Genomic DNA, 14813 nt, shown 5'->3' with positions numbered 1-14813 from the left:
AATTTCACCACACCTAGTGTGTGTGTGACTATCAGTGGTACTTTAACTTTTGCAAGTTGCAGTCATGTTATGATAGAATATACATTCAGGGACAGCAAACGCCAGCTATCCAAATTGCTGTTATTAGCTAACAACACCTAAAGCTACGTACGTAGATAATTACTCATTACATCATCATGGGGACGGCATGGCGCTGTTGGAGAGTGGCCGTGCCAGCAACCTGATGGTTCCTGGTTTGATCCCCAGCTTCTACCAACCTAGTCCGTTGTGTCCTTGAGCAAGACACTTCATCCTTGCTCCTGATGGGTCGTGGTTAGGGCCTTGCATGGAAGCTCCCGCCATCAGTGTGTGAATGTGTGTGTGAATGGGTGAATGTAGAAATTGTGTCAAAGCGCTTTGAGTACCTTAAAGGTATATTGCTACTATGGTACATTTTTAGTCTACTTAATACCTGCATTATCCTTTCCATCCTGACCCTTTCCATCTTTTGAAACTGAGCTACTGTGTGGAACAATTTCCCTTTTGGATCAATAAAGTTTGTCTACGTCTAAGTCTATTATGCGCGGGAAAAATGTGTAGAATACAGTGGAAAGTTAGCATCTGTGTACGGTATTGTTGCAAACAGCCCCTTTAGGACTATTTTATGAAGTCATGTGACCTTTGTCTCGCTAGAGGGTTCACTCCTCACTAGTCAGAACAAGCCTTTTGTTTCATGGCTCTGATGGGAGTGTTTCAGTCATATTTATTCTGGAAACATGTAAACCTAAGTGGTTAAAGATGAAGCATTACCCGCAACCCCCCCATCTAATAATCCTTTTCAGTTTTTGCATTAGGTTTTCCGTCTTTGTCAGCATTCATCAACAATCTGTCTTTACTAACGATAGTCCTGCTTTAATATGTTTATTCTTGCTTCACAGCTTTATTAGCCCTTCTTCGGCATTGCTTTGTTTACATGACAGCTGGCAACAACACAATGTGTAAAAAAATGACACTTGGTTTTGTTTTTTAGGTAGGTGATTGTCCTCGCAGCGCTCCACTTGTGCGCAGATGTTTCTGCTTTTGTATTTCCAATGACATCAATGGCTTCCCCCCGCAGGCCTCCAAGTTGGAGAAGCAAAGCAGCGTGCCAGAGAGCGATTATGACAATGCATTCATTGACTCTGAGGCGGACGAGACGGGGTAAGAATACAATGACATCATTCTGGAAGTATGACTGGAGCAAAACAATTTGCAAATGTGTATCTCAATCTGTGTGTCCGTGTTTTAATGTGTGTGTCTGTTTGGATTTTTGTGTGTATAAAATCAATCTGTCCGTCCGTGTTGCAATCTGTATATCTGTGTTTAGATTTTTGTGTGTAAAAAACCCCAAAACTATACGTCCATGTTGGGATCTGTGTCTGTGTTTGGATTTGTGTGTGAGTAAAAACAATGCGTGCATCCATGTTGCAATTTGTGTGTCTGTATTTAGATTTTATGTGTAAAAAAATCTGTCTGTGTTGCAATTTGTGTCTCTGTTTAGATTTTTGTGTGTAAAAAAACAACACGTATGTCCATGTTACAATGTGTGTATCTGTGTTTAGATTTGTGTGTGAGTAAAAACAATGCATGCATCCATATTGCAATTTGTGTGTCTGTTTAGATTTGTGTGTGTAAAAAATGTGTCTGTTTTGCAATTTGTGTATCTGTTTTTACTTTTTTGTGTATAAAAAAAAAAAAGTATGTCCACGTTGCGATCTGTGTGTCTGTGTTTGGATTTGTGTGTGAGTAAAAACGATTCGTGCATCCATATTTCAATTTGTGTGTCTGTGTTTGGATTTGTATGTGTAAAAAAACTGTCTGTGTTGCAATTTGTGTCATAGATTTTTTTTGTGTAAAAAAAAAAACGTATGTCCATGTTGCGATCTGTGTCTGTTTAGATGTGTGTGAGTAAAAACAATGCATGCGTCCATGTTGCAATGTGTTTGTCTGTGTTTAGATTTGTATGTGTAAAAAATCTGTCAGTGTTGCAATTTGTGTGTCTGTTTGGATTTTTATGTGTAAAAATACCCAAACGTATATCAATGTTGTGATCTGTGTGTCTGTGTTTAGATTTGTGTTTGAGTAAAAACAACGTGTGCGTCCATATTGCAATGTGTGTGTCTGTGTTTAGATTTTATGTGTAAAAAAAATCTGTCTGTGTTGCAATTTGTGTCTCTGTTTAGATTTTTGTGTGTAAAAACAACACGTATGTCCATGTTACGATCTGTGTATCTGTGTTTAGATTTGTGTGTGAGTAAAAACAATGCATGCACCCATATTGCAATTTATGTGTCTGTTTACATTTGTGTGTGTAAAAAATCTGTCTGTTTTGCAATTTGTGTGTCTGTTTTTACATTTTTGTGTGTAAAAAAAAACGTATGTCCACGTTGCGATCTGTGTGTCTGTGTTTGGATTTGTGTGTGAGTAAAAACAATGCGTGCATCCATATTTCAATTTGTGTGTTTATGTTTAGATTTGTATGTGTAAAAAATCCGTCTGTGTTGCAATTTGTGTCATAGATTTTTGTTTGTAAAAAAAAAAACGTATGTCCATGTTGTGATCTGTGTGTCTGTTTAGATGTGTGTGAGTAAAAACAATGCATGCGTCCATATTGCAATGTGTTTGTCTGTGTTTAGATTTATATGTGTAAAAAATCTGTCTGTGTTGCAATTTGTGTGTCTGTTTGGATTTTTGTGTGTAAAAAAAACAAACGTATGTTAATGTTGTGATCTGTGTGTCTGTGTTTAGATTTGTGTTTGAGTAAAAACATTGTGTCCGTTCATATTGCAATGTGTGTGTCTGTGTTTAGATTTGTATGTGTAAAAAATCTGTCTGTGTTGCAATTTGTGTCTCTGTTTAGATTTTTGTGTGTAAAAAAACAACACGTATGTCCATGTTACGATCTGTGTATCTGTGTTTAGATTTGTGTGTAAAAAATCGCAACACTGACAATTTTTTTACACACATTCAAACACAGAAATTGCGACATTGACACAGATTGTTTTTCAAGCACACAAATCGCAACACGGACATACAGATTTTTTTTTTACGCACAAAAATCTAAGCTCAGACACAAATCGCAACACTGACAGATTTTATTTTTACACACACAAATCGCAACACTGACACAGATTGTTTTTATGCTCACAAATCGCAACACAAACATACAGATTTTTTTTTCTTACGACACAAATCTAAGCACAGACACAAATCACAACACTGACAGATTTTATTTTTACACACACAAATCGCAACACTGACACAGATTGTTTTTACACACACAAATCGCGACACTGACACAAATTGTTTTTATGCTCACAAATCGCAACACGAACATACAGATTTTTTTTTTTACGACATAAATCTAAGCACAGACACACAAATCGCAACACTGACAGATTTTTTTTACACACACACAAATCGCAACAATGACACAGATTGTTTTTACACACACATACACTAATCTAAGCACAGACACACAAATCGCAACACTTACAGATTTTTTTTTACTCACATTCAAACAGAAATCGTGACACTGACACAGATTGTTTTTACGCACACAAATCGCAATATAAACATACAGATTTATTTTACTTCTTACGCAAACAAATCTAAGCACAGACACACAAATCGCAACACTGACAGATTTTTTTATTTTTTTTCACATTCAAACGCAGAAATCGCGACACTGACACAGATAGTTTTTACACACAGAAATCGCAACACGGACATATAGATTTTGTTTTTTTACGCACACAAATCCAAGCACAGACACACAAATCGCAAAACAGACAGATTTTTTTTACACACACACAAATCGTGACACTGACACAGATTGTTTTTACACACACACACTAATCGCAACACTGACAATTTTTTTACACACATTCAAACACAAAAATTGCGACACTGACACAGATTGTTTTTCAAACACACAAATCGCAACATGGACATACAGATTTTTTTTTTTTACGCACAAAAATCTAAGCACAGACACACAAATCGCAACACTGACAGATTTTTTTTTACACACATATTCAAACACACAGATTGTTTTTACACACACACACACACAAATCTAAGCACAAATCACAACACTGACAGATTTTTTTTACTCACATTCTAACAGAAATCGCGACACTGACACAGATTGTTTTTACGCACACAAATCGCAACACAGACATACAGATTTTTTATTTATTTTTTATGCACACAAATCTAAGCAATTACACACAAATCGCAACACTGACAGATTTCTTTTTACACACATATTCAAACACACACAAATCGCGACACAGATTGTTTTTACACACACACAAATCCAAGCACAAATCACAACACTGACAGATTTTTTTTTACTGACATTCAAACAGAAATCGCGACACTGACACAGATTGTTTTTACGCACACAAATCGCAACACTGACACAGATTGTTTTTACACACACACACACACACACACACACACACACACACACACACACACACACACACACACACACACACACACAATCCAAGCACAAATCGCAACACTGACAGATTTTTTTTACTCACATTCAAACAGAAATCGCGACACTGACAGATTGTTTTTACACACACAAATCGCGACACTGACACAGATTGTTTTTATGCTCACAAATCGCAACACGAACATACAGATTTTTTTTTCTTACGACACAAATCTAAGCACAGACACACAAATCGCAACACTGACAGATTTTTTTTACACACACATTCAAACACACACACAAATCGCGACAATGACACAGATTGTTTTTACACACACATACACTAATCTAAGCACAGACACACAAATCGCAACACTTACAGATTTTTTTTTACTCACATTCAAACAGAAATCGTGACACTGACACAGATTGTTTTTACGCACACAAATCGCAACATAAACATACAGATTTATTTTACTTCTTACGCAAACAAATCTAAGCACAGACACACAAATCGCAACACTGACAGATTTTTTTTTTTTTTACACATTCAAACGCAGAAATCGCGACACTGACACAGATAGTTTTTATACACACAAATCGCAACACGGACATATAGATTTTGTTTTTTACGCACACAAATCCAAGCACAGACACACACATCGCAAAACAGACAGATATTTTTTACACACACACAAATCGTGACACTGACACAGATTGTTTTTACACACACACACTAATCGCAACACTGACAATTTTTTTACACACATTCAAACACAAAAATTGCGACACTGACACAGATTGTTTTTCAAACACACAAATCGCAACATGGACATACAGATTTTTTTTTTTTACGCACAAAAATCTAAGCACAGACACACAAATCGCAACACTGACAGATTTTTTTTACTCACATTCAAACAGAAATCGCGACACTGACACAGATTGTTTTTACGCACACAAATCGCAACACGAACATACAGATTTTTTTTTTCTTACGACACAAATCTAAGCACAGACACACAAATTGCAACACTGACAGATTTTTTTTACACACACATTCAAACAGAAATCATGACACTGACACAGATTGTTTTTACGCACACAAATCGTAACACGAACATACAGATTTATTTTACTTCTTACGCACACAAATCTAAGCACAGACACACAAATCGCAACACTGGACAGATTTTTTTACACACATTCAATCACAGAAATTGTGACACTGCTACAGATTTTTTATACACACACACACAAATCTAAGCACAGACACACAAATAGCAACACTGACATATTTTTTTTCACACACATTCAAGCACAGAAATCACGACACTGACACAGAGTTTTTACATACACAAATTGCAACACGGACATAGATTTTTTTTTTTGCGCATACAAATCCAAGCACAGACGCACAAATCGCAACACTGACAGATTTTTTTTACACACACACAAATCGTGACACTGACACAGATTGTTTTTGGACACACACAAATCTAAGCACAGACAAATTGCAACACTGACAATTTTTTTTACACACATTCAAACACAGAAATTGCGACACTGACAATGTTTTTACACACACAAATCGCAACACGGATATACACTTTTTTTTTTTTCATGCACAAAATTCTAAGCACAGACACAAGTCGCAACACTGACAATTTTTTTTACACACACATCTGGACACTGACACAGATTTTTTGCACACACACAAATCTAAGCACAGACACAAATCCCAACACTGACAGATTTTTTTTACTCACATTCAAACAGAAATCGCGACACTGACACAGATTGTTTTTACGCACACAAATCGCAACACGAACATACAGATTTTTTTTTTTCTTACGACACAAATCTAAGCACAGACACACAAATTGCAACACTGACAGATTTTTTTTTACACACACATTCAAACAGAAATCATGACACTGACACAGATTGTTTTTACGCACACAAATCGCAACACGGACATACAGATTTATTTTACTTCTTACGCACACAAATCTAAGCACAGACACACAAATCGCAACACTGACAGATTTTTTTTTACACACATTTAAACGCAGAAATCGCGACACTGACACAGATTGTTTTTACACTCACACAAATCACAACACCATTTTTTTCCCACGCACACTAATTTAAACACACAAATTGGAATACACACACGTGGATCTGACTACACAAACAGATTGAGATACACGTTTACAAATGGTTTTACTCCAACAATACTTGTTGCATCTGCAGTGTGTGCAGGCGGGGAAGGCTGCGGAGCAGTGGCTGGCTGGGGGAGGGCAGCTCCATCCCTGAGCTGGATGACGGCGAGGCGGAGTTGGACCCCACGCTTCCCAGCACCGAGGATGTCATCCGCAAAACGGAGCAGATCACCAAGAACATCCAGGAGCTTCTGCGAGCCGCTCAGGAGAACAAACACGAGAGGTCAGAAAGATCGGACGAGACGATTTTATTTCTTCCATTTCCCAACCTCTGGCGTCCCCTTGTTGTTATTGTGTTCTGTTCTGTTGACTTGTCTGCCATCTTGCTTCTATCTCCTCCCACTCCTTGTCCTCGGGCCTCACGCCTGTCAGCAAACCGTATGAGCGTGAAGGTGTGCGCCGCCTCAGGCACAGTCTGGGATGTTTCAGCACTCTGGTGCCCTGGGCTGACAAGTCCTCCAACCCCCTTCATCCGCTCGGGCTCCGCTCCCCTGACCCCTCCTCCTGGTACTCTGGCTTCTGTCCCTGCCTCCCAGGCACAGTTTGACCTTCCTCTGCCGCCATCTTTTTTTTTCTTCTCCTATGCCTCACCCACTAATGAATCATCAACCACTGATAATATTCCTGATCATTTCAATGACTTATACTCAGACTCGTTGGATTTTCATCCGCATGTGAAACGACAACTTTATAAATCGGGGGTGTCCAGGCCCGCGAGAAGACGGCACTGGGTTTTCATATTACATTTAAGTACTCGAGCTCTGGCAGGTGGCATTTTGTCGACAATGCAAGAAACTCAGGTCAGTGACCTTGATGTGAGCTTCCTTGACAATACCAGCACATCATTAACTTATATGACCCAATCCAAACAACCTTTCCTAGTCCTAGTCATTGTGCAGAAAAAAAAAATCAAAAAGTTAACACACATGGTCACACATAACACAACCTGCTCACTGGACTTTGTCGATATTAAAAAAAAAGAAAAATGTCCCATCACCATAAAAAGTTTAAATTACACCCATTTAAATCCATTGCAAGGCATGATGGGAAAAATGCAAAACAATGTCTCCACACTTGTCCATGTTTGACTTTTAGCTGCTTGATATTTTTGATTGAATACAAAGCTTAAAAGAGGTTGTCACAGAAGTAAACAAGGTAGGAGTTGAACTTTCACATACTTGTAATATTCAATTATAATAATTATATATTTATATATATATATATATATATATATATATCCATTCATACATCCATTTTCTACCGCTTGTCCCTTTTGGGGGGGGGGGGGGTGCTGGAGTCTATCTCAGCTGCATTCAGGCGGAAGGCGGGGTACACCCTGGACAAGTCACCACCTCATCACAGGGCCAGCACAGATAGACAGACAACATTCACACTCGCTAGGGCCAATTTAATGTTGCCAATCAATATATATTATTATTATTAAAGACACATGTATATAAATATATAAACATATATATATATATATATATATATATATATATATATATATATATATATATATATATATATATAAATATATATATATATATATATATATATATATGACTACTGACTGCATCTGAAGTAAACACAGGAAAATTTGAAATTGCAAAAAGGAGAGGACCTAAAATAGAACCTTGAGTAATGCCTCAGTTATGTAAATTACAAGCCTATGTTCTATGTTTGCTAGCAAGGTCAAAATGTCAATGCAAGGATCTGCCAATGTGTTTACACTGGTCCAAGTTCTTCTTTACAACAGGAGCACTCTAGTGTTTTTAGTATTTCTCTCAAGTTTTGAGGGGATGAATTGAATAGCATTGGGCTAAACTATTCCGAGAAAAAAAACATGTTTTATTCTAGCTTTTGGGTTATAAATGACAAAGCCAGTATGTGTTAGTGTTACATTGAATATACACCTCATTAATAATGGATTCACATGTTGAGGGCCAATTAAAAACTATCTCGTGCCACACTTTGGACACCACTTACTATTTTTTCAATTTTTTTTAAGCCAATTTTATTTCAAAATTATTGTTGAACGCATCTTTCGAGAAAAAATAAGATATGGAGGCTTCTCAGAAAGTGAAAAAAAAATATTTTTCACTTTGTATTTGTACACCTTTCCCATTAACTGTCATGTTAAAACCCCAAATCAAATCAGGATATAAGTCTGATTTGGACCAAAACCTTAATTGCCTTTTATTTTGTAACTTTTCCTGACCTGTGAAAGTATTGCAGTGGAACTCTATTTAATGTAAAATATCATCCGGCTGTATTTTGGTAATGTGTGATTACTCCGGTTTTACCTAACAACTCTGTGTGCTGTGTTGCCAGAAATGTCAAATAGCATGCTTTTATTGTGAAATGCTGTGAAGTGATATTGCATGTTTGTCCGAGGTGTTCAATTTGAAGAAATACATTGAAATTAATTGTTTTTCTGTCGTCACAGCTTCATACCCTGCTCGGAAAGAATATATGTGGCCGTAGCAGAAATGGCCGCCCTCTTCCCCAAGGTAAGGGCGCACTGAAAACCGTGTTCATTCATCACATGCTTCATTTGACGGTCGTTCAACTATTTGTCCCCCTTTCCTCTGCAGAAGCCGCGCTTTGAGACGGTGAGGAGCTCCCTGCGCTTGTTGACCTCCAGCGCGTGCAGACTGCAGGGCGAGTGCAGGAAGGCGGCGCCTCCAGACGGCTGCGCAGCACCGGACATGCAGCTTGTCACCCAGCAGGTCATCCAATGTGCTTACGACATCGCCAAGGCAGCCAAGCAGCTGGTCACCATCACCACTAAGGAGAACACCAACTGAAAAACATCTCACTACTTTGCTTCTATATTTTTTTTAAATTATGTTTGGTTTTTTTCATATTTGTGGTATTTGCATGCATTTTTTAAATTTTTTATTATGTTTGACCATTATTATGTCTGACCATTTGGGACAGCTGCGACGAGGTGGCGACCTGTCCAGGCCCCCCGCGACCCCGAGAGGGACAAGTGTTAGAAAATGGATGGAAGGGAACACTCCGCAGCTTTACCTACTAATACTGTACTTGGAAAAGCACAATTTCCCTCAAGGTAAAATTATTTCCACAAATATATGTTTTAAATAGCAAAGAGGACTAAACGCAGTATAGCAGTGGTACCTCGGTTTTCATACGCCGAAAACTTTCACCACAAATATATTTTTCTGTTGAGTACGGCTGCAAAATAAAATAATCCACAATATAGGTAAATAACAGTTAATAGTTTAATCCAGGCCTGGGCAATTATTTTGACTCGACATTTAGAGAAAAAAAATGTGTCTGGGGGGCCGGTATATCTATATATCTATCTATTTATACATATAAGTATATATGTATACATATACATACATATAAATATATATATATACAGTATATATATATATATATATATATACATATATATACACACACACCTACCTATACATATATATATATATGTACGTTAGGTCAGGAAAAAACACACGAGCCTACAGTATATCATCCCTACAAGCCTGTTTCCCTGTTTCTGCCTTGTAGGGATGATATAGCCTCTGTATTTTTTCCTAAACCTAACGTATATTCCTCTCTACCCCGGTATTGAGCACTTTATAACGGATAAACCACAGAAACCTCAACTATATATATGTATGTATATGTATATACATATATGTGTGTGTGTGTGTATATATATATATATATATATATATATATATATATATATATATATATATATATATGTATGTATGTATGTATGTATGTATATGTATATATGCATATATATATATGTATGTATGTATATGTATATATGCATATATATATATGTATGTATGTATATGTATATATGCATATATATATATATATATATATATATATATATATGTATGTATGTATATGTATATATGCATATATATATATATACATATGTATGTGTATATATATACATGTATGTATGTATATATATCTATATATATACATGTATGTATGTATATATAGATATATATACATGTATGTATGTATATATACACATATATATGTATATATATATATACACATATATATGTATATACATATATATGTATATATACATATGTGTATATATACATATGTATGCATATATATGTATATGTATATATACATATGTATATGTATATACATATGTATACGTATATACATATATATGTATATATATACATATGTATGTATACATATACATATATATGTATACATATGCATGTATATGTATACATATATATGTATACGTATACATATATATGTATACATATGCATGTATATGTATACATATATATGTATACGTATACATATATATGTATACATATGCATATATATGTATACATATATATGTATATGTATACATATATATGTATACATATATGTATATATATACATATATGTATATATATACATATATGTATATATATACATGTGTATATATATACATAGATATATATATGTACATATATATATGTATATATGTACATATATATATGTATATATGTACATATACATATGTATATATGTACATATATATGTATATATGTACATATATATGTATATATGTGCATATATATATGTGCATATATATATGTATGTATGTACATATATATATATACGTATATATGTATTAATGTAAGCTGTGAAAATCTGCTGTACAGTATGTGTGCTTGGGTCCTCTTTTTAGGAACACTAATACAAAAACTCACAATAATGTCTGATTAAAAACTAAAAACGTTATGACAGACCGCCTGATAAAACGGAATGGAATTTTAATTTTCTTTATTGAGACACCCAGCATGTACATGAAAATAAAGAATGTGGGATTTACAATATTTACTAAGAAGGATAAAACACTGAATAGTGACAATATATGAACGTCACACCCCCTCTCCATCGACATATTTTACAATCAAGCGAAACGTGGCCGCTCTAGAAACACTGTGGAAACGCACCCCACCCACACTGCTTGGTGCCTGTCTGAGCTGCTGTGACTTAGATTACCATAGTAACTAGTATATCATGCAAAAGCACAGATTCCAACCATTGAAATACTTTGTATAGTTCAAGACTTACGGTCATTTGAAAACATCACTGCACATCATAATGGCAGCTACTGTTTGGATCTTAAAGATCTAAAAATATTAATTGGGAATGTCCGGCGGGCCGGATTGAAAAGCTTAACGGCCCCCGGGCCTTAATTTGCCCAGGTCTGGTCTAATCAAAGTCAATGAGAGCTTTCGAGTCCCAAGTGTCGTTGAACGCACCACAATGTGGAGCTGGGATTTCTGAAGGGAGCCGTTCAAAAGACCGGATCCTTGTTATTCAGGCAAAACACAAAGAATCACAATATTGTGCACAAGTTCTTTCATGTCAGCAATTTCACTTCAAATGTGAAACTATCATGCGATATAAACCTGTTACATACCTAGTGAGAGACGTTAAGCCTTTATTTGTTCTCATTTCCATGATCATGGCGAACAGTTATTGAAAACCTCAAAATTTTGCGGAGATTTTCAATTTGAGGTTTTCATAGACTGTAAGCCATAATCATAAAAATTATATCAAAAGAAGGCTTGGAATATATTGAGTTGCATGTAATGATGTCATATATTAGTTTCACTTTGTAAATCTAATTGCTGGAATAAACGAACATTTCGCATGATAATGTATTTTTTAAGTTTCACCTGTATTTCTTTTTTGTGTGTTTTTTTAAAGAATTTTGTCAGAAGTTACTCTGTTAAATAATCACTTGTAGCAGTGATATCATTTGGACCTGAATGGTCCGCGTACCTTTCGTTCATTCTATTTCCAATTCTGAAACGCAAATCAAAAAACAAAATTAGGGCCGTTTTTCCATTTTTATTATATATGGCAGATTTTAAAACAAACAAAAAAGGGTTGATTTTCATTACAATATTGCCATAAAATTGGATTGTGTGCGGTTTTCCTTTTATGGATTTTTATTTTTCCAGATAAACACAAAAATTGAATATATGTTCATCCAAAAATGCGTGGTTATCTGTGTGTTGACAAATTGAACCGGAAGCAGTAGTTTAGGTTTTCCTTTGTGTTTAGCATGTTTTTCGCATGACGGTAACATCTTTGTTCAGCAGGAGTTTTAAAAAAGTGTTACTAAATAGTTGTCCAACTTTTGTTTCAGAAATTAAAATAGGAAAAATGGCCCGAAATGTGTTTTTTTATTTCCATTTATGAATTAGAAATAAATAATTTACACTTTCACAAATTTACACTGGGAGATATTCTAAAATATGAACTATGATTGCATTTTAAGTGTGCCTTATTAAATATAAATATGACAGTGAGGTCATATTTTGAATTTAAGAAACTTTGTGGCACAATAAAAAACTACACAATAATAATAACCTCAATGCAAATCAACTTAACTGTACAATGTATTTAATAATTTTAATAATACTGTTTGGGTCCCACATCAACCTCAAGAAAGTCAATGACTTCACCATAAAAGTGGGTGACATTGTTATCACCAGGAAAGATGAGGTCACCTACCTAGGTTCCATTCTAGAGGCTAACCTTTCCTGTGATAAAATGGCAACCAAGGTCATCAAAAAGGTTAACCAACGAACGAGATTTCTCTACAGAATCTCCTCTCTGGTCAACAAAAGCACCTTGAGGATTCTGGCGGGAACTCTCGTTCAACCCTTTTTCGATTACGCATGCACCTCCTGGTACCCTAGCACCTCCAAAACCCTCAAATCTAAACTCCAAACATCTCAGAACAAGCTAGTCAGGTTACTGCTAGACCTCCACCCCAGATCCCACCTCACTCCTACCCACTTCTCTAAAGTGGGCTGGCTCAAGGTGGAGGACAGAGTTAAACAACTTGCACTGAGCCTAGTCTATAAAATCCGCTACACCTCCCTGATACCGAAGTACATGTCAAACTACTTCCTTAACGTAAATGACCGCCATAACCACAACACCAGGGGGAGCTCCACTAACCACGTTAAACCCAAATTCCGAACTAACAAAGGTCTTAACTCATTCTCTTTCTATGCCACATCAATGTGGAATGCGCTCCCAACAGGTATAAAAGAAAGGGCATCTCTATCCTCCTTCAAAACCGCAATAAAAGTTCACCTCCAGGCAGCTACAACCCTAAACTAACACCCTCCCCGGATTGCTAACAATCAAATGTAAACAATCAAATGCAGATACGTTTTCTTATGCCTTCTGATCTCTCTCTCTCTCTCTCTCTCTCTCTCTCTCTCTCTCTCTCTCTCTCTCTCTCTCTCTCTCTCTCTCTCTCTCTCTCTCTCTCTCTCTATGTCCACTACTTGATGTCCATATCCTAACCCCCCCTCCACACCCCTGATTGTAAATAATGTAAATAATTCATTGTGATTATCTTGTGTGATGACTGTATTATGATGATAGTATATATGATAGTATATATCTGTATCATGAATCAATTTAAGTGGACCCCGACTTAAACAAGTTGAAAAACTTATTCGGGTGTTACCATTTAGTGGTCAATTGTACGGAATATGTACTTCACTGTGCAACCTACTAATAAAAGTCTCAATCAATCAATCAATCAATCAATCAAAAAAATATAGCCTAAAATCTTGAATACTGTGTATAAATAATAAAAATGAGCACACTATATAAAATAGTACTACGCTACCTTGTATGTATTTATTGTTAAATCCAATCTTTTTATGTAGTCGTGCAAAAAAACACAAGTGTTTACAAAATAAACATAATCCAGGCTACTTAACAAATCCATAATAAAACAACAAACCAGAAAAGTGCATCCAAATATTGCTGCCTTTCTTTTGACTCCTGCTAATTGTGTGGGGGTTTTAAGTCCTTGTGACTCTAGTCCAATCAGTTCACTTAAAAACGTCTCCCGACACCCTCGACTCGTTGGCGAGCGTCACATTTAAAAGGTCAAAATGGTGCTCACTGGCTGACCTGCGTAGTTGTGTAGATAACAGAGGCCAGTGTGTACAGTTTATTATTGCGTAACCCCTCATTCGCCAACACTTTAAGAGCTTGCGCTGGACGTCAAGTTGACAGCTCGGGCTTCAGGCTGTCAGGTTACAAAGAGACTCCTTATTTTT

General features: G+C 36.0%; 1 protein-coding gene across 6 annotated transcripts in view; it reads left to right on the top strand.

Moving 5' to 3' along the window:
- Positions 1-10346, top strand: part of git2a (G protein-coupled receptor kinase interacting ArfGAP 2a) — a 63612-nt gene extending 53266 nt beyond the window's left edge. For 5 of the 6 annotated variants that reach the window (XM_062051276.1, XM_062051275.1, XM_062051279.1 and 2 more), the window contains 4 exons: positions 1097-1179; positions 6722-6913; positions 9140-9203; positions 9288-10345. In XM_062051276.1, coding sequence (XP_061907260.1) covers positions 1097-1179; positions 6722-6913; positions 9140-9203; positions 9288-9500 — 552 coding nt within the window. In that variant the 3' untranslated portion in view covers positions 9501-10345. Of the gene's footprint in view, positions 1-1096; positions 1180-6721; positions 6914-7062; positions 7198-9139; positions 9204-9287 lie in introns of all 6 variants that reach the window. The other variant, XM_062051281.1, reaches the window with a different exon arrangement.
- Positions 10347-14813: the final 4467 nt, after the last annotated feature.

The sequence above is a fragment of the Entelurus aequoreus genome, linkage group LG06, assembly GCF_033978785.1.
Source record: "Entelurus aequoreus isolate RoL-2023_Sb linkage group LG06, RoL_Eaeq_v1.1, whole genome shotgun sequence".
NCBI classification, from domain to species: domain Eukaryota; kingdom Metazoa; phylum Chordata; class Actinopteri; order Syngnathiformes; family Syngnathidae; genus Entelurus; species Entelurus aequoreus.
The sequence above is the reverse complement of the archived record's forward strand: the minus strand, read 5'-3'. Positions and strand labels throughout refer to the sequence as shown.